This window comes from Myiozetetes cayanensis, unplaced genomic scaffold, assembly GCF_022539395.1.
Source record: "Myiozetetes cayanensis isolate MyiCay16 unplaced genomic scaffold, myiCay2020 scf32, whole genome shotgun sequence".
In the NCBI taxonomy this organism is placed as follows: Eukaryota; Metazoa; Chordata; class Aves; order Passeriformes; family Tyrannidae; genus Myiozetetes; species Myiozetetes cayanensis.
The window spans coordinates 3,102,538-3,122,318 of record NW_026087544.1 but is presented as its reverse complement, the minus strand read 5'-3'; the positions used below and the strand labels follow the sequence as shown (position 1 = coordinate 3,122,318).

Here is a 19,781-nt window from a genome sequence, read left to right as displayed (position 1 = left end):
AGCTATCAGCGTGCATGTGTGTGAATATAATCATTTCTGAACAAATCTAAGTGTGTTCAGAGCAGGGATATTCAAACCACACTGAAATGATTTTGCAGTGGTACAAAAATCTGCTCTTCAGAAGTTAAAAATCCCATTATTTTATCCCCTGGGGAAGTAAATGGACTGAGGTTTCCTTGTGGCAGCAACTGCTGAAATAACCCGTGTCCTGAGCTCCAGCCTTGCAGGTGCTGGAGAAATGAATGACCCTGGAGAAATGAATGGCAAGAAGAGGTGGTGAACCTGTAGGGATCTGGTGATTCCCCTGGGAAGGAGATTCCTAAACAATTTGCAGACTCGCAGGCATTCCCTGCTAATAGGTTTAGGAGCCAGGGAACAGAAATAGAGCACCGAGCACATCATGGAAACTACGAAACCTCTTTACAAGGTTAAAAATAAGCAGAAAGCAGAGTGTTTATTTAGAACAGCCAGGAGTAAAGTGGCTAATTGCTGAGGGAAGAGGCAGTTTCCATTCGCACAGAGGTGTCGTCAATGAAAACAAGACAACTGAGTCATGCTTAGGTAACAGCAGCACAAATACCTCGGCAATCAAGCACAGCCTTGGAGCAGCCGTCAGGGTCACAAGTCAGCCCCATGTGTGTCTTGGGGCACATCCACACACCCCTCCTCTGCAAAGGGTTCTTACAAATGCCTGGGCCAAACAGGCTGTCTCTGCTGTCCTTGTCCCCCATGCTGTGCCTTCATGTTTCGGGGGGGGGGAAACCCAGTTAAAGGTTCAGCAAGAGCAGTTCACCCAGTGGGGCGAGGCACGGGGTGGTGGGAGGTCCCTCAGAGGCCCCTGGAGCTGCTGAGCTGATGCTCAGGCTCTGAAGGACAGTGCCAGGTTTCTGTCATCACTGCTGTGTCCCATTACCCCGTGGGTCAGGTTGTGTTGAACCATTTCCATGCCTCGTTTTCCGTGGCTGGCGTTTGGGGAAGGCTTTCCAAAGGAGTGTGTGTTTGTAGCTCAGGCTCTGATCTGGGATTGGGACTGGGGCTCTGCTGGGCCAAACACAGAAGGAAAACAGTGTCCCCTAAAAGTGATAAAGGGGTGAGCCAGGTCAGAATGACAGCAGGAACATCAGAAACTGGGTAGCACCTTATTTTTACTCTTCACAGTTACAAATAACCAGCTGAAACGTGAGTCAAGAGAGTCAAGTCCTTCCTGTCTCACCATGTGCATTCCCTCAGCATTTGTTTTATTTCCAGTAATTCACTTCTGTATTTCCAGAACATCACAGGATTTTTAAACTCCCTTTCTCTTTATGCAGCACCACTTTAGCATTTTAGCTAAAGAAATGTAAATACTTCTCATCATTTACCCTGTCATGTAAAAAGCCCTCCTTGTTTGTTTAACTTGCCGGGTTTGGCCACCAGTACACAGCTCTTGCACTGGGGGCCTTAAGCACTGATGAGGATGGTAAAGCATGAGGGCAATACTGCAATGCCTTTGTGTCTTTTGCTCCACAGGGAAGATGTTTCTGTAAAGCTGCAGCTGCCCCAGAGGATAAGCAGGAACCTCCAGGGCTCAGCCCCAGGTGGCTGACACAGCAGACGCCCCCAGCAAAGACCACAAGAGACCCAAGGGAATGGAGAAGGCCAAAGCAAAGCAGGAGCTCTCCAGCACACAGCCCACCCCAAGAAACAAGCCCTCTGAGGAACCCCAGCACAAGGAGCAGCCTTTGGCCGATCGCTTCGTTCCCGTCGTTGTCCACACCGGGGGACGCCCCCTCAGCTCCTTCAACTTTGTCTTCTACCGACGAACTTGCTCCAACTCCTACTGCCCCTTCTACACCGTGCAGAGGCCCTACTGTGGGTACCAGTTCCGAGAGGACACGAGCCACGGCAGGATAAAAACCGACCTGGAAAACGCCGACGTTTTCAAATGGAGACCCTTCCGCAGCAAAAAGCCCTAGTCAGGACCAGGGTAGCCCAAGCAATAAAGCCCAAACAGTGCAAACAGCAACTGGTGGTGTGGCTTCAGTTTTCCATTTGTGTCTGAGTTAGGACCAGCAGCGAGCACGTGAGCCAAGGGGTGGGTGCTGGGGCTGTGTCGCTGCTCCCCAGAAAAATATGCAGTGTGGATTTTGCTCTGAAAACCCGGTCCAACTTGTCCTGTCGTTTATTGGCAGCTGCTTGTGCAGAGGCACTGGGTGCCAGCAGCACAGGGCACTGAGTGAGCGGCCACCCAGCCAAGCTCGTCTGCACCAGCCTGGCCCCAGCACAGGCTGCAAAACCTGGGAAGGTTTCACAGAGTCACAGAATGGTTTGGGTTGGAAGGGAACTTAAAGCTCACCTAGTTCCACTCCCTGACATGGGCAGGGACACCTTTCCACTAGACCAGGTGGCTCCAAGCCCCATCCAGCCTGGTCTTGGACACTTCCAGGGATGGGGCAGCCACAGCTTCTCTGGGCAACCTGTGCCAGGGCCTCACCAGCCTCTCAGGGAAGAATTTCTTTCTAATATCTGACATAAATTTCCCCTCTTTCAGTTTGAACCCATTCCTCCTCATCCTGTCACTACAGTTCCTGATGAACAGCCCCTCTCCAGCTTCCTTGTAGCCCCTTCAGATACTGGAAGGCTGCTCTGCCTCCACACAACCTTCTCATCTCCAGGCTGAACAGCCCTCAACCCTATCAGCCTGAAGCCAGCTTCTCATTTCACCAGCTCCCCTGTCTGAGTCCAAATTCTGCTCCTTCTCTGAAAGGCCATGTTCTTTCACTCAGCTTTCCTAGACCCAGGCAAAGTGGTGTTCTCAGTGAATGGTGAGCCTGTATCCCCTTTTGACACACAACATTCCCACTGTTAACGAACACCCCACTACTGCAGCCCCTCTCTCTGCTCCAGGGCTATTCCAGCTGTCCCCGTGGTGTTGGGTCAGAGCCCGGGTTCACCTTGCATCATGGGGGCCTGGTGGTGAGTCCAGAATTAGCACATCCAATTATCTCCCTCAGCCTAATTCCCTTTTCATAACTCTTTCATAACGTGGCTTGTTTTAGCAGAGTTATTCCGAATTTGCTTCCGCGCGTACGCAACATCGACCTCTGAAACACGCAACAGTCGGGCTCTTTCCAGTCACTAGATAAGTCTTCAAACTTGTTAGATATAAAAATGTGTCCTGTGGGATGAACCCCCTGTGGGCAGAGACCCAGCAGTCCCATCCCTTTGGCTGCTGGTGGAGGAGTTGGCTCGTGCTGCGTTCCGAGGATGTGTTTTATCCCCCCCGTCCTTCTCTGAGTGCTGTGTGTCAAACAACACCGGGTTTGCTCATATTTACACGGAGAATTTTTCGTGGTAATTCATCCCAAATGAAAATTGGAGCTGCATTTAACTCCACTGGTGTCAGCCAAGTTCTGGTAATGCACCAACCAGGACAAGCTCCCGGGGTGAGCAGAGCGTGGGGCAATTCTGAGGAGAAAACACCCAACTATCAGGACCAGGGAGACTGAACACTGGGACTCTGCAGCTGGGGGGAGAGGCACCTTCAACTTCCCGGTGCTTGCAATGAAAGTACTTAAAGCTTTACCATTTAAAGCAGTTCTGTTTCTATATTTGTCTCAGCACACCAAATTTACCCTCAGAAGCATCTCTTCTAGGAGCTCACGTGGTACTTCCCCCTCCCTGAATTTCAGGCTCTAGAGCCCTGTCTGGAATCCTCTGGCAGATCAAGCTGAAGGGAAACCAAAAAGGCAATAAGAGCACAGAGAATTCTGAGTGGTTTCCTCTCTTTCTTCTTAGTCTGATTTTGGTGTAAAATTTATTTTTCATGAGTTCCCCCCCCCCCAGTGATAAATGAAGTGGATTAAGAGATTAGATCATCAAGGAGAAAATTCCACCCTCCTAATCTCCTGATGGGCCTGTAATCTGCAAGACTTCCCCATTTTACCTCTTTTCTATTTTAACCCTGAACCCTTAATGCCTGGCAGGAGCCCATCACCCCCCTCTCCCCACCAAGCCTCATTGGCTGGGGAGGGATTTGCTGGGTACTTAAATGTCACCCTCTTGTCCAAAGAGGGTTTTGTGCTTTTGAGTTTTCCCGGGAAGACGTTTCTTCTGCACCCAACAGGGAATTGATACAGCCCTTGCACCGGGCAGCTGATTCTTCCTGATACTGTGACCTCTGAAGAGCTGGGAGCATCTGGGCTTCGAAGGCAAGAAGCAGAACTTTGAGAATTTTTTTTCTCACACTTCACAAACCCCCCCATTTGTTTTTTGGCTGCAAAGAGGTGTGGAGATGGGGAACATGGACGGGAAAAGCGTGGAGGAGCTGAGCACCACCGAGTGCCACCAGTGGTATAAGAAGTTCATGACGGAGTGTCCTTCTGGCCAGCTCACCCTCTACGAGTTCAAACAGTTTTTTGGCTTGAAAAACCTGAGTCCTTCAGCGAACAAATACGTTGAGCAAATGTTTGAGACGTTTGACTTCAATAAGGTAAATATTGTCCTTCCCGCTCGGCTGCGCTGGGATGGGCTGTGCTCTGCTCCCTGCGATCCCCTGTGGTGTGTTTGGGGCTGTGTGATCTAGAAACTGTCCTGAGTATGCACAGCCTGATTTTCTGTGTCCTCATAAATTGCAAAATCACTTATGTGAGGTGAAAAGTGCCAGCAAAAAACCTCTTCACCTGCTGCCTGTTCTGCGAGAAAACAGACTTCTCCCAGAGCTGATATTTTCCTTTTGGTTTTAAGTGATTAAAACAGTGGGGTTTTTATCTGGCAGGCTGTGATCCCTTTAAAATGAGGTGCCCTTTAATCCTTAAGTATCAAATGTTGTGACAGTAAGGAACAAGTGGTGTGAGAACAAGGGCTGCATTCATGCAGAGATAGCGAGTTCCTGAGCCACGAGCCACAGTTTACAGAACAGATCGGGTCTGTTTTGCATTGCTTTACATTATAAATGGATTAGTTTCATTGATTTTTTTTTTTGCCATGTGCTCTGCCCTCTGTGATAAGGAGCTGAGTTCCTTTGTTCCCTGTGGGGAGGGAGGCTTTGCTGCTCGGGTTGTTGCTGTGCTGGACCTCCAGAAATGGGGCAGTCCTGGAGCACCTGCACATATTTGGGAGTGCTGCCAGGAAAGCAGCTGGATGCTGAGTCTCTGAGAGAAAACAACATCCTCCTTTGCTTGCAAATGATTTGAAATTGCGCCTCCTGTGAGATGAGGAATGTATTTTAGGGCAACTCAAAGGTTTTAAAGCCCTTAATCCCATTGATAAAAATGCAAATCAGGCCCCAAATCCTTCAGGTGTTTGCTGGTGTCTTGGCCTTTACCTTGATCACTGCACCATGTTTCAGTGCATGCCTGAAAAGGGAATTGATGCACGGGAAATCCTGCTGGGCATGGGGCTTAGCAGCTATTTATACCTAATCTGGCTCCTGCAGCAGTGGGATAAAGCAGATGATCCCCTCCTGAACCAGCCCCGGGGAGCGGTGGCTTTGTTCATTCACAAAACCCTGGCTTATGCTCTAATGAACTGTCCGGGGTTGGCAGTATGGAGTCATGGAATCATCAGGCTTGGAAAAGACCTCTAAGATTACCAAGTCCAACCCTTAACCCAGCTCCTCCGTGTTCACCACTAAACCATATCCCCAGGTGCCACATCCACTCGAGTTTCGAGCGCTGCCAGGGCCGTACGTGCCACGTCCCGTGTGCCACTTTCCTTCCAAGTGCCACGGAAACGCTCTGAGCTGGGCATGAAGCATTTCAGCAACCTTGCAGGAGTTGTGGGCATCATGAGTGGTGTCTGGAGGCAGGCTGGTGGCCTGTGAGCTCATGCCAGCAGCTCTGCAGTGAGCCATAGCCCTGGGAGTGAGCCCTCCGTGGGTCCAGCTGAAGGCAGGAGCTGGAGGTGGAAAAACACCTGGGAAGAAAGTCAAAGATAAAAGTGTTTGTGCTTTTGACATGATCAAATGCAAAGCAAATACAGAAATGGCACAGGCACAGAGCAGCACTTAGGCCCAGATGTCACCAGCATGATGGGGTGACTCCTGATGTTGTTCCCCTCCGGGATTTTTTCATCCAAGACCCCCTTGCAGCAGAAAAGAGCTGTAGGTGTGTGCAGGCAGGATAAGGTTGTGTGATCCATCAGGACTCATCTGCATAAGCCTGTGCCTCTTTGGCCTCTGAATTACCACTGCTTTGCACAAAGAGATTCCCTGAGCACAGGCTTTGGAGGCTTCCTCAGTCCCCAAGCCAGGAACACCCACTGAGTTCATTCCTTCCTGACACATAACAGTCCAAGGTTGGATCTGATGATCTTGGAGGCCTTTTCTAACTTCAGTGATTCTCTGATTCTGTAATGGCTCTGCACAGATTAAGGTGGAACCTTGGCTTTAACCACTGGGCATGCAGGGGACCCAAACTCCCCTGCCCTCTGCTGTGCTCCCCAAGCTCCTGTCTCAAGGTGGAGGCCACCAGCAGGGATCAGTTCCAGCAGGGACCTCCAGAAGTGACCAGGAAAATCACAGACTGCCTGACTCTCTGCTTTTAATCTCATCTCAGCTTCTAACCTTCTGCTTTCAGGATGGCTACATAGATTTCATGGAATATGTGGCAGCTCTGAGCCTGGTCCTGAAAGGGAAGGTGGACCAGAAGCTGCGCTGGTACTTCAAGCTCTATGATGTGGATGGGAACGGGTGCATTGACCGGGGAGAGTTGCTGAACATCATCAAAGTGAGTGGGCTCAGCTTTTCCATTTCTATCACAGGTGGTCATTACATGCAGGTAGACAGAAAGGTTGTAAGAGGAACATTCCAACCCAGCTAATTCCATGGAAAATTAGTAGGCACTGGCCAAACCTGCTGCTTGTCCTCTGTCAGTCCTCCCTGGTGGTCCTGTCTCCAATATCTCACAACCTCCCATGGCACCTACACACTCTGACACACAGCAGCCCCTGGTCTTCTCCTGGTTGTTTAATCCCATCCACTGAAACTTGGACTGAGATAAGCACCCTAACCTAAGGGTTTCCAGAGATGAACAACTCCTGGCTTATCCCAGCATGCCCAGAAAATCTTGTAAAGCACTGACTGCCTTTCGAAGTGATTTTAATCTCTGGTTTTCTCAGACAAGACTTATTGCTTTTGAAACCTAACTGCCTGCAAAATAGTTCAGCCTCTCATGGTGTCTGGTTTCTCTGGTCCCTTGGCCACTTGTGCTGATGGACACACAACCTGCACTCAGTAATTCCTTTGTGTCCTTCGTTCCCTCCAGGCTATTCGATCCATCAACCGCTGCAACACAACGATGTCGGCCGAGGAGTTCACAGACATGGTGTTTGACAAAATTGATATAAATGGAGATGGTGAGGAACTTCCCTAAGCAATTCCAATGCTCCCACCTTCCCCCTTACCTGCAGTTCAGGCTGCCAGAGCAATTGCAGGTCCTGCCCATCCCAGAACACCAGGATATGGGGAGAGCTGGCAGGGGGTGGCTCTCTGTGAAGGTTGAGCTCCCCATCCCCTCTGTGGGCTGCAGCTGGCCCAAGGGGACACTGCAAAGTGCCCCTTGTCCTGCTGGCAGGGTGGGGGTCTGTGGTGGAGTTTAGGGTGTACGCCTCACATATTCAAGACCCCAAATTCAGAGTCTGTACAACTCCCCGGGGGGCTGATGCGACACCGTCAGAGAGGATCTAACAGGCCCTTTCTGAACGTGCTCCCTCAGGTGAGCTGTCCCTGGAAGAGTTCATGGAGGGCGTGCAGAAGGACGAAATGCTGCTGGACATCCTGACCCGCAGCCTGGACCTGACACACATCGTCCGGCTCATCCAGAACGACGGGAAGAACCCGCACGAGCTGGAGGAGGCAGCGGCCGCCCCGTAACGCTCTCCCCTTCGCCTCCACTTCACCCCCCTTGCATTATTAACCTCAAATTGTGTCGTGGTTGTGGGAGCTGGTGGACTGTCCCTGTGCCAGTGTGGCCAGGCTCTCCTGTTAGTGCAGGGACCAGGACCTGCTCCCCTGGCAGATGGTTGGGGGGAGCCAGGGGCCCTGCCTGGCGCAAGAGGAAAAGCTGCTGCAAGGAGGGGATGTGGACATACGGAAAACACACGCCCCACCCCGGATTGCCACGGGCCCTGAGCTCTGCAGGGGCCTCTGGATGTTGCTGCTGAGCAGAGTGGGGGGACAATGCCACCTCCTCAGGCAGGGGAGTGACACAAGCCTGAGAACACACAGAGAGCCCCTCAAAATTTAGGCTGTGGCCAACACTGGCGTCTGCAGCCTTGGCAAGGGACAAACCCCAGGGCTGCCCAGCACTTGGCCCCAGTGAGAGGGGGTCCTAGAAAAACAAAACTAAACCTTCTCCTCCTATTTATATTTCCAGAGCCAGCAGTCACCATTTCTGGTCATCTGTTCTTTGATTTATTATTAGCGATGATTAGTGATAATGTAAGGTAAAAACATTTACGAGCTAGAAAAAGGGGAGGGGTGAATGCAGTGGCTTTTCTTTGTTTAAAAGCATTAAAAACATCGAATGGTGCCTTTTTTTAACAACCACCTGGACTTTAAGGGCATTTTTCTCCTTGAAGTATCTGGAAGTACTAAGTACTTCCAGATAAGTAGAACCGGACATAAGTACTGCAAAGGCAGTAACCTGAGAGGGAGAAGCTTTGCACGTCTGTAGGAATATTCCTGCATATTTTACCACCTGGACAACAAAATCAAACTGCCCTGTGAGTTACACCTGAGCATCGAGGTGGTCTTAACTCCAAAGCCTGCGTGCATTTTGGAGAGGTGGCTGAGCTGCTAGAGACGGGCGAGCCGCAGCGCCCGCACCACGAGTACCCGAGTCTGGGTACCATCCTCTCTGACGTGGGATCAACTACAGTCCCCCATGGAGTAAAAAACCCCTTCTCAGAGCACCCTGGGCACGGCAGCCTCGTGCCACGAGCAGGGGCTGCCCCCAGGACCCCGCACACGCACAAGGGCGGCTGCGGGAGCGGCGGCCTCGCCCCAGCCCACCCACCCCCTGTCCCCAACGCCGAGCCGGGGCTGCGCCTTGGTTGCTCCTTGGGAGAAGCTTCCTCATCTGATGGGAGCAGGTTTCAGGCATGGTGAGGCAATGCAGGACACCAGGAAGGGTTTCTTGCCCAGATGAAAGTCCTGTTATTTAGCAGTGGGTGTTTGCGATTCGTAAGCAACTTTCGGACCATTTTTCCTGTCTTGTTCACTGGACAGCGTTTTGCCTGGAAGCTTTTGTACTTCCAGTCTTGTAGTGAACTAATAAAGGTGTTTTACAACATTATTTCAGGTTGTGCTTCTTCTTTTTATCAACCAATCCTTCTGTTTCCAGCAGGACAGATTAACTGGCTCATGCAAGTGCAAAACTCTTTGGTTTGACTTTATTAAAGTAGATCTCATACAAGAACAGGGCAAGCTCTGGGGAGAGGTCTGTTTTCTTCAGGATCAGTGTAGAAAAGTTCTTGTATCCCATAGGTGCTGCCTGCTCTTCTGAACCTCATCTGCATCAAGTCAGGCAGCTTCACCTTTACTAAAACCTTTACTAAAACCTTTAGTAAAACCTTTAGTAAAACTCCCACCCCCTGGGCAGTCCTACAACTCTTTCTTTGGGAGCTCTGCTTTACCCACCCACATTTCCAGGCACATCCTGTCTTCCTCCCTTCATGGCAGCCCCACAACTCCCTCCTGGCCTGTTTTCCACCCAAACAGACCAGCAGGTTCAGGCTCTGGGGTTGTTGTCAGGCCCAGAAACACACCATGGAAAGGAACCCTTTGATGGGCCAACCTGTCCACTCACACCAGTGCAGGAGAGAGAAGCTGCAAACTGCTTATTAAAGGTGGGCTGAGCTGTTTACTCAACGTGTAACACTCCTTCTTGCAGCAAAAATTAACTCCCCCACAAATGACCAGCACCAAACTTACAGCACTTTGGCTTTACAACAGCACAAGAGGGAGCTGAGCTCAGAGTGGGCTCCCTGAGCCAGTCCCTCCTGTGCTTCCTTCAGCCCCTCCTCTGCACCCAAAAAGCAGATCTGACAAGCCCAAGGTCTATTTATAAATAAGACAAAGTTATTCTGAAAAGGCTGTGTCAGAACTGCCAGCAGGCCAAAGACACCTTTCAAACCTCCCTGTCTCTCTTCCAAAGGATGTTTTTTCAGCCTCTAAGAAAGCAAATAAGAAATAATTAAAAACTAAATGTTGTGACTCTCCCTGCCCCAGCTCATGCATAATTAATTTATTTCCAAATAGTGGTGGCTGTTGAGGTGCCACAGGCACATTGCTCACCCTTGTGACGATATCCCTGGTGCTGGGAGGCAGCACAGCCTCCCTGGTGAGTGTGGGGGAGGATTTTTTGGGAGGGATGGGCCTGGGAGGCTGCAGGGCCACACTGCAGGTCTGACTCCAGCTCCCAGCTCTGCCTCTGCTTTTGGAATTAGAGAACAGTTCGGGTTGGAAGGCACATTTAAAGGTCATCTAGTCCAACTCCCCTGCAATGAGGTGGGCACAGAATAATGGAATCATTAAGGTTGGAAAAGACCTCTGGGATCACCGAGTCCACCCTGTGCCTGATCCCACCTTGTCCCCCAGCCCAGAGCACCGAGTGACACGTCCAGTCCTTCCTTGGTCACCTCCAGGGATGGGGACACCTCCCACTATCCCAGGTTGCTCCAAGCCCCGTCCAACCTGGCCTTGGACACTTCCAGGGATGGGGCAGCCACAGCTTCCCTGGACAACCTGTGCCAGTGAACCCTCAGAATAAAGAATTCCTTCCTAATGTCTCCTCTAAGTCTCTCCTGTGCCAGTTCACAGCCATTCCCCCGTCCTGTCCCTGTTTTTTGGGAGCCCTTTGGACACTCCCCAGGTCCCTCTCCCGCGTCCGGCAGCGCCCCCTGCCGGCTCCATCGGGAATCCCGGGAATCCGCCGGGATGGGCCCGACCCACCCCAAAATCAGAGGGAAAGGGGATGATGAGCTCAAAGGGCAGAAACATCCCCTTGTGTATCCCCGAGAGGTGGGGCAGGAGACCCAAACGGCGAAGAAATGACAAAAACTCGCTCTCAGATTCCCAAAGTTCCTTTTTCCGCTCCACACCGCTGATCCCGTGTTCCTGCAGCACCCACCTGATCCCAGAACACCAGCCTTAAATACAGGATATTTAAAGGTGATGCGTTTGAGACACTTTCTAATTGTCTGAGGGTTTTTTTCCTTTGAAGAAAAGGAAGAACAGAAAGAAGAGAAAGGAAAGGAGAAGAAAGGATAGTAGGGAAAGGGAAGGAAAGAAAGAGAAAGAGAGAAAGAGAAGAAACAAAGAAAAGAAAGAAAAGAAAGAAAAGAAAGGGAAGAAAAAGGAAAGAAAGGAAAGAAATTAAAATTTTAAGGAATTTTCCCATACTGGCAGAGCTGCACAGAAGTGCTTTGGGAATGACCTGGACACAAAGCTTCCCTCTGGGCACCCACGGAGCCCCAGCTGCCCAGGGATGAACCTCCCCTCTCTGAACATCATTTCACAGACCCAGAGCCTGCCTAAGCACAGAGCTGGGTGTAATGATCCTCTTTCCCCTCTCAGCCTTTTATTTCTGCTCAGTGCTTTCTCCAGGAATGCATCTCCCAGAGTATTTGAGGATGTGATGCTTCCTCAGCCCCTGATCCCTCTTCCCTTCAACAACAGCCTCATCTCCAACTTTCTAACCTGATTATTCCACCTTGAATCCTGCCCCCCCTTCAGGGGCATCAAACACGGGAGCAGATGGTAGCCCAGAAAAATCACCTGGCATTTGCCTTTTCCAAGCCATCCTATTTCCAAATTTAGCCCAGAAAGAAATCCGATCAGCCAAATCCAATTCTAGCTGGGCTGTAAGTCTGGAAAACGGATTATGCAGAATGCCTGACATCAACAGCTTGCTGCAAACAGTTGAGTTGAGTTTGGGAAGAGATCAGAGTGTTTATACCTATCGATTTAAAAATAGGACCAAGGCTAAAGCAGCCTGTGATTCCCTGACAAAAGATTACACAATTAGTAAGAGGAACAATTTTCCACTGGGCTGTGCCAGCACTGACATAACTACATCCACTGTGTGCAGCATTTCCATCCCAGATCTGCCCAGGCCAGAGGAGGTGGAAACATCCAGTTCCTGAGCCCAAAATTCCTCGGGGTTCCTGCTTCAGCCCTGGCAGGATCAAAGTAGGGGCATCTGCAGCACTGTCAGCTCACTTTATTTTAAGCACCCATTTCAAATTCCATTGAGAAATGTGATTTTTTTTTTTTACTCATACTGTTATGCTTTTTGCTGTCATCACATGAAAGTTAAACAGAAGAGACTCATTCCCTACTCTGCCTTATCTCTGTCTTACCCAGCTCTTACACCAACACCTCCCCTAAATTCAATATATCAGTCTCACAGGCTACAGTTTCACTCAGATGCTCAGGTGCTTACACAGGTCTTCACTTTTATGCTTAGCCAAAAAAAAAAAAAAAAAGAAATACTGCAAACCAAAGGGTTTTAATAAATATTTCTTTATTCAAGTCGTGTGTTTACAAAATTTCTACCAACAACTGTACAAGTGCTCAGTGCTGGATTCCCCTCTGCATCCCCAGGAGAGGGGTGCTGGCATGAGACCACCCAACAGCCCCTGCAGTGCCTGGGCTGAGCAGAATTAGGGAACTCAAAGCATTTAAATAAACCAGCAACATGCAACTACAGTAACTAAACTAAGCCACTTCACAACTGTGCAAGAAGCAGAGTTTGTTACGTTGGTTGAGATGCTGAAATTCGAGGAATTTGAGATTTGTACCCTCTAATGAAAACATTTCTCCGCAAGTTGAATGTTTTCATGTCAATGTTTCACAAAAGTGAATTTTTTAACGGGGGCTTTCAAGTCAGAAGTAAGATTTTTTTCTGTCAGATCTTTGGCTGATAAACTATTGACTTGAAAGGGCCTGAAAGAGCAGCATAAACCAGGAGTCTAATCAGCTCTGATAAGTAAGCACAGCACAGACTAGTGTGTATTTACAGAGAACTCTTAGAAAGGCTATTTTGAAGTGGAAATCTATATGATTTGAACTCTAGCACTGATTATGTCTTATCCTGAACACTTCCTCATGTTCCTGAATTTAAACACTGGCTAAACTGACATGGCCACAAACCAGCAAGCTAATCAACTAATGACAGAGAGTACACTCCTAATTAAAGGCCACGAAAAAGGGATTGTAAATAGTTTCATTGGTATGACCTGGTCCACTGACCTCAGGGGAAAACTAAAATAAAACAGGCAAACTCCTGTTATTTTTCCTGGTTAAATTTTTCTTGTAAATGAGCCTGTAAATCCAATCAAGATGACCTAAAATATTGATTCAACCCAAATTCTTTTTCCACATACATATGTGTGGAAAGGTGGGTTAGAACAGCAGAGCTCAGCCTGCAACGTGTGCAAGTTTTGTAACTGTGGCTAAATTAAGTCCAGTGTAAAACCACTGTACTGCTTCATAACTCAGATTTTTGTCACTTCTTCTCTTCTTTTCAAGGCCAGGCTGGACAAGGCTTGGAGAAACCTGATCTAGTGAGTGGCATCCCTGCCCAGGGCAGGGGGTAGGAACTGGATGAGTTTTAAGGTCCCTTCCAACCCAAACCATCCTGTGATTCGTGATTAGGTGGTCCTGCCAATAAAGCAGCACAAATCCTCTCATTGCAGAGACGCTGCCAAGCAAAACTCTGCTCCTTCTTTATCTCTGCTCCCACACAAAGCTTTCCCCAGTGCAGTGAAAGCCCTGGAACTCACCCTCCCCTCCACAGAGCAGGAGCTGGTCCAGAGTGATGATTCCCTAAGAACCAAGGGCTCAAAAGGAGCCCAGGCACATCTGTGCCCTTCTGTCCTCTAAATGGGGCCCTGAAGAAGAACAACTCCTGTGCTGCTCAGTGTTTGGAACAGCATTTATCCAGCCCCTCAGAGACCCTCTGAGCAGGCAGAAGGAGCAGACAGGAGGGAGGGGAAGGAGTTACTGCTCCCCCTCTCTGTTTTCCTCAGCTCTGTGTGTTGTCTTGGCTACTGCTCTAGCCCAACTCCCATTTTTGACAGCAATCTGTTGGTCTTCAGTAATTTGACATTATAGGCTACAAAATACACACCCAGACATCCTGGACCGTCTCACACCTGCCAGAGCCCCTCTGCTGGTGCCACAGGTGGTTTGATGTGCTGTATCTCTGAGTGATGCAAACACCAGGACCACTGCCTGGATTTCTTACCTCCCGATCCTGTCTGTCACCAGACTGAAAAACCCTGCTCAGGATCTGCTGCAGGAAGCCACGAAAAAAAGTTTGTTCCTTGGGGTGTAACCAAAAACCAGAGCTGGCAAACACAGTACTGTGTACACAGGAAGACTTATTCATGGGCCAAAAATAGTTCTCTGGGTACCAGCAGCACGTGGGTTTTAGGTGGAGATATGGCTTCTTAAACCATCCCAAGTTTTCATCTTGGATGCTGAGATTGGATTACAAGGGAAAGTCCCTACCACCCTAGAGGAGGAGTCACACTTGGAGTCAGCATCACTCTTTCAGCTGAATCAAGGCTGAATTTTCTCAGAGGGAAGCACTCTTCCTCCTCTGCTCACTGATCCATCCCCCGGGGTTCACATCCATTTGCAACATCTTCATCACCCACTTGTCTTTCCTGGCTCCATCGATGAACTCCTCAAGAGACAACTGCCCTGTGGATGAGATGAGGAGGACACAAGATTGCAGAGTCAAAAGGGGAGAGATAAGAGAAGGCAGGAAGCAAATACCATCTGTGTTTCAGATAATATGCTAATCAGACAAGAGTTTGCTTCATTCCCCCACTTAGTTCAGGCCAGGGCTCTGAAAGACCAACCACAGGCTGTGGCCAGTGCATTCACCTGCCCATCAGAACAAGAGACAGGAAATGTCTCAGCAGCTCCCCCAGGCTCCTCCAGGACTGCAAGTCTGATCCTGCAAGCCCCACTTTGGAACCACTGTCTTTATTCAGGCTGTTTGTGCTGGGACTGGGACCTGCCCTCTGGCTCCTGGGGGCTTTCAGAGGATGAGGTCTGTGTGGCATCACACTCCAGACAGAACAGTGATTCCTCTGTATTTTGTGTTAAAATAACAATGACAATTATTTCACCCTCCTCCACCAAGTTACTTTTGATTCTATCAAACAGACCAGAACCAAACCCAGTGTGTCTATTATGAGTAACACAATAGTGCCAGGAGGTTTCTGGAGAGCCACAATCAAAGCCAGCCTGCCCAGCACAGGCAATTCTCATTAGACATGAATGCAATCTGTGCCACTGATCACTTACCATCCCCATTCTCATCCACTAACTCAAATATCCTGTCCACAACCTCCTCTGGGGTGAGCAATGGGGTCCTGTCCTCAATGTTCGACCAACACGCCCTCTTCAGCTTGTAGATGGACTGAAAAGACGGTCACAAATTAAGAAAAGAACTGGAAAGTCGAAAAGCAGTGAGCTCCATTATCATCCCAACACTGTAAAGGTCTTTTTCAAAGGCTGTGGGTTTAGCCTTTCTGGAAGGATCTGCCACTCAGCACCCTCAGATCTGGAACGAAACCTCTGACCTTCTGCCTGCACAGACTGCAGATTTACCTCATCTGCTCTTTGAAACTGCTGCCCTCCTCTTTTCCTCACACATATTGGTCAGGCCTCAGGGCTCCTTTGCAAAGAGCAGAGTGAGAGTTTCACAGATGGGAAAGTCATCTGACCTGACTGGGATTTTTTTGCTCACATCCAAAGCCAGGCACAGCTGGACTTGCCCAGCCCTCTCTCCCCAGGAACTTGTGCCCAAGCTGCAAGATCAAGCCTGTATTAGCACAGAGTTTGACCCACAGCTTCTGTTCCACTCTGCCACGGGAAGGGATCAGGTTTTATCTACTCCTCCCTTGACAGCCACCTGTTCACTGTTACCTTTACTCCTTAGGCTGAAGGGTTTTGTCTCAAGTCACCCCAGAGAGGAGATTAGCAGTGGCCTAACACAGTTCTGGGCAGTTCTTAGCTGACCTCAAAACTAAAATGGGATGTGTCCCAGACAGGCTGACCCCCTTCCCCCACACCTGGGGCTGCAGGTGACAACCTGCTCACACTTCCCAGGCAAAATCTGCTTTCCACACGTTCAGTTCCTGATACTGCATTTCCCCTGAGATCTTAGAATGTGGGGTAACCACTGGCTGAGCCTCCCAGGTCCTGCTGTGCAAGGGGAGCAGAACCTGAGGTGCTCTAGCACAAGCACCAGGGTATTCACATCAAGTAAGGGCACAGGTCCCCTGTGTCTGACTGTCTGCTGAGCCCCAGAGGATGGTTCAGCTTGGAAAAGACCACCCAGTCCAACTGTTAACCCAGCACTTCACCACTAAACCATGTCCCCAAGTGCCACATCTACATGGCTTTTAAATCCTTCCAGGGGTGGTGACCCCACCACTGGAGAACCCTTTCAGTGAATGAATTTTCTCTAATAACCAAATCTAAACCTCCCCTGATGCAGCTTGGGGTGAGTTCCTCCTGTTCTATCATTTGTTGCTTGGGAGAAGAGAAGGTGCCTCTTCTCACACCTTCACACAGTCACCAATCAAATCTAAGTGCAGAACTGCAGAAACCTAGAAAGGAATTATTAAAAATGGATTTCTGTGCTAAGCTGTGCTTCTCATTGTGTTCTCACCAGCTACTCAGGGCAGGAAACAGCTCCTATAAAGGGCATGGGATGAAACCCTCTTCCAGCTGACCAGTGCAATGAATCTTGGTGTAAAGGGGTTGAAAGGAAAGGCAGAGCAGGGATCCAGGATCTCTGGACAGAGCAGCAAGGGCCAGGCTGCCCACAGTGGGTAGAACAGACCCCTCAGACACCCCCACCAGGCTCCACTGAGCACAGAACCCCTTCACCAAAGGTCAGGCATTTTCACTTCATCACCATCCTTGAAACCTGGTTATCACAAGCCCCATACACATCATTACATTGCCAAAGAACAGGGATTGCTTAAATAAGTGATGAAGCAATGCCTACTTACCTCAACGATTTCCAGCAGCTCAGGTTTATCTATGCAGCCATTCCCATCCTTGTCATACACTTTGAATGTCCACCTCAGCTTGTGTTCCAGTTTTCCTCGTAAAACAAGATTCAAGGCAGCTACATATTCCAGGAAATCAATGGTGTTATCCTGTAGAAACAGAAAAGCAGCAACTGGGTTGGAAGGGACCTTAAAATTCATCTCATTCCACCCCCTGCCATGGGTAGGGACACCTTCCACTAGTCCAGGTTGCTCCAACACCCAACCATTACCCCTGTCCCCCATCCTTCTGTCTGGTTTTCTCTGGATTGAGCTGAGGAAGAATCTGACAATGGAAATGTCACCAGTCTGAAGAAGGCAGCAAGAAACAACCCCAACAAAGGATTCACACCAGGATGTTCATCCTCCTAAAAACTTCACCCTGAAGGGATTCAGGGCACTCTAGAACATGGTCCTCATAAAGATCAACATCCTTCCCAGGGCTCAGCCAGGGCCCTTTGGCACCTCACAGCCCTCCCCATCCTCAGCAAACCCCTGGGAGATTTTGGGCTGTGTGACCCCCTCTGCCCACGGGCACCAAAGTGCTCCACAGCCCCTGGGAGCAACAACTGCTTGTGCTGCCCAGAGAGCATGAAAAGACAATTGAGAATTTGTTCCCATCTTCTTATTGTATTACCAATAATCCTTTAGGTTGTTAGGGCCTGCTCAATTGATTAGATTCCAGCAAACTCCCTGCCTAAATTTAGTGTTCCTTATCTATCAGCATCCCCTAAAGATAGGCTTTTTGTCTTGTTAGGAAAGCTCCTAAAAACTAGGAATGCTCTGCACAACTTTCATAACTAAATTTGGGACATGAAACTTTCATTTTCTTTTTTTTTTTCAGGAATGTGGGTTTTTCCAGCTTCAGATTCTGAGACAAGTCTGACCTGCCCACATATTCCATAGGGAGTTTTTTCATCCTTTCTCACAAACTGACTTTTGTGGCCACCTCACTGTGATTTTCCCACTTGTTTCAAAGGGAGCTTAAGGGAAATCAGTTTATCAGAGATGACTGGCTTGTCTCCCCTTCTCCTGTATTGATAGGTGGCAACAAACAACCCCCTACACCTGGAATAGGATCAAAAGATCCGGGAAAAAAGAACTGCACCACTTGGCAAGCATTGCTTACCCATGTCTAGATGAGAAAAGCAACTCTGTTACATTATTTTAAGTACTTCAAATATCCCAGGCCAGCATTAGGGTGCCTTTGGCAGCAGAGGCTGGGTATGTATGAACTGTGACTAAACCAGAAAGCCCACTTTTTCCAGGTGCCTGATGACAAATACAGCAAAGGGAATCAAAACCAGAATGTCAGAATTGTTCAGCATTCCTTTGCTTTTGGAAAGCAAAGCTAAAATCAATATTTTGTTATATACCACCTGTTCATACTAGATATATACATACAGTTACTCCAATATATAGCAAACTTGAGCAGGACTTTCCTCCACTGTAATTCCCCTTTTATCACAACACAGACATAATTTTTCCACGTAGCAACCTTGGCTATTTGAGGATCTTTCAACAACACTGTCTCAAAGTGTGACTGCCTAAAATTCAACCTTTTAATCCAGCCTCAGTCCCTTAAGGGGACATTCTGATCTTAATTTGGGCAGAGATTTAGGAGAGGATAAGCCCACCCCAGCCCTGTGCAGCCTGTGCTCCTCCTCAAGCCTTGGTGTCACAGAAGGGTGAGCAGTGCACTGAAACACCCCCAAATCCCAGGAGAGGACACGAGAACCGTGACACAAAATAACTGCAAAAACACCTCACCACTTACCCCGTTCTTGTCAAAAGCTCTGAACATGTTTTCAACGTACTCTGCTGCCTCCTGGTTATTCTGGACCCCGAAGAACCTCTTGAACTCGTGCATGAAGAGGGTCCCACTGGGGCACTCAACCACAAACTTCTTGTACCACTCCTGCAATTCCGCCACGTCGATCTCTCCTTGCTCCCCTCCTTCAGCATTGGCAAACTGCTGTCCCATTTTTGCAGGTTAAAAAAAAAAAAACCCACCCCAGAAGGTAAAGAGGGAAAACCTTCTCAAATTCCTTTTGCTTTTAATATCCTTTAGTTGCTGTTTCCTTGCTCTTTTTCTTCTGGCTGTCTTGTGCCTTTATTTGATGTTAATACTGTGGTTACTTCACCTTCTTCTCTGCCCCAGTTCCTTGTGCTCACTGGGTGATCTCAGAGTTGCTGCTCTGCACTAGAGCACTCTGGTCTCAGGCAGGTATAAAAGTAACTAAGATCATTAGGAGATTCCCTCCTATGAGCCCCAGAGACCTTCAGATGTTCTGAGCTGTGCCCTATTTAGAAACAAACTCCAGAGGGTCAGAGTCTTTCCATGCATTAATGCCTTCATGCCACAGAATTGGAGAGCTGAGGGTCCCTTTACACACAATGCACAGCCCCACTTGCTGTGCTGGAGATTTTCAAGGGGGAAAAAAAGAGGATTTTAAGGGAAGTAGCATTAGTTTTTTCAATGCTGGCTTGAGGGGGTGTGGCTCAACTGCTTTAGTGAGAAGGGGCATAAGAACAAACAACAATTAGAGAGAGGAAATCCTGAAAAAGACTAACACTTCCAGGAAAAAAACCTGCTAAGGCATGAAGTTATTTGAATGCCTACTATAGGCTGTGCTCTATACAAAACAGTTGAGAGAAACACACATTTTCCTCTTATTTTCACAATTCAGTCTTAGAACTTGAAGTTAAAAATAGCAGGA

The 19,781-nt window shown here is 48.8% G+C and overlaps 3 protein-coding genes across 3 annotated transcripts; 2 read left to right on the top strand and 1 right to left on the bottom strand.

The window, feature by feature from the left end:
- Nucleotides 1–1,450: 1,450 nt before the first annotated feature.
- On the top strand, nt 1,451–1,955 carry GUCA1ANB (GUCA1A neighbor). The gene is made up of 2 exons (XM_050326682.1): nt 1,451–1,459; nt 1,578–1,955. Exons 1-2 carry the CDS (start codon nt 1,451–1,453, stop codon nt 1,953–1,955), a joined length of 387 nt encoding a protein of 128 aa, XP_050182639.1.
- A 2,191-nt stretch (nt 1,956–4,146) lies between these two features.
- Nucleotides 4,147–7,852, top strand: GUCA1A (guanylate cyclase activator 1A). The gene is made up of 4 exons (XM_050326681.1): nt 4,147–4,471; nt 6,558–6,707; nt 7,245–7,335; nt 7,695–7,852. The coding sequence occupies exons 1-4, from the start codon at nt 4,274–4,276 to the stop codon at nt 7,850–7,852; spliced, it is 597 nt and encodes a 198-aa protein (XP_050182638.1). The 5' UTR covers nt 4,147–4,273.
- A 6,317-nt stretch (nt 7,853–14,169) lies between these two features.
- On the bottom strand, nt 14,170–19,200 carry GUCA1B (guanylate cyclase activator 1B). Its single transcript, XM_050326726.1, has 4 exons — nt 18,839–19,200; nt 17,023–17,172; nt 15,305–15,419; nt 14,170–14,692 (listed from the first exon to the last, which is right to left on the bottom strand). The coding sequence occupies exons 1-4, from the start codon at nt 19,043–19,045 to the stop codon at nt 14,565–14,567; spliced, it is 600 nt and encodes a 199-aa protein (XP_050182683.1). The 5' UTR covers nt 19,046–19,200; the 3' UTR covers nt 14,170–14,564.
- Nucleotides 19,201–19,781: the final 581 nt, after the last annotated feature.

Excerpts from the sequence above, each read along its gene's own strand:
- GUCA1A (XM_050326681.1), top strand. The coding sequence starts at position 4,274 with ATGGGGAACATGGACGGGAAAAGCGTGGAGGAGCTGAGCACCACCGAG. Across the intron at positions 6,708-7,244 it reads AGTTGCTGAACATCATCAAA|GCTATTCGATCCATCAACCG; the intron begins GTGAGTGGGCTC and ends CGTTCCCTCCAG. Across the intron at positions 7,336-7,694 it reads AATTGATATAAATGGAGATG|GTGAGCTGTCCCTGGAAGAG; the intron begins GTGAGGAACTTC and ends GTGCTCCCTCAG.
- GUCA1B (XM_050326726.1), bottom strand. The coding sequence starts at position 19,045 with ATGGGACAGCAGTTTGCCAATGCTGAAGGAGGGGAGCAAGGAGAGATC. Across the intron at positions 17,173-18,838 it reads GAGCTTTTGACAAGAACGGG|GATAACACCATTGATTTCCT; the intron begins GTAAGTGGTGAG and ends CTGTTTCTACAG. Across the intron at positions 15,420-17,022 it reads AGCTGCTGGAAATCGTTGAG|TCCATCTACAAGCTGAAGAG; the intron begins GTAAGTAGGCAT and ends CCGTCTTTTCAG.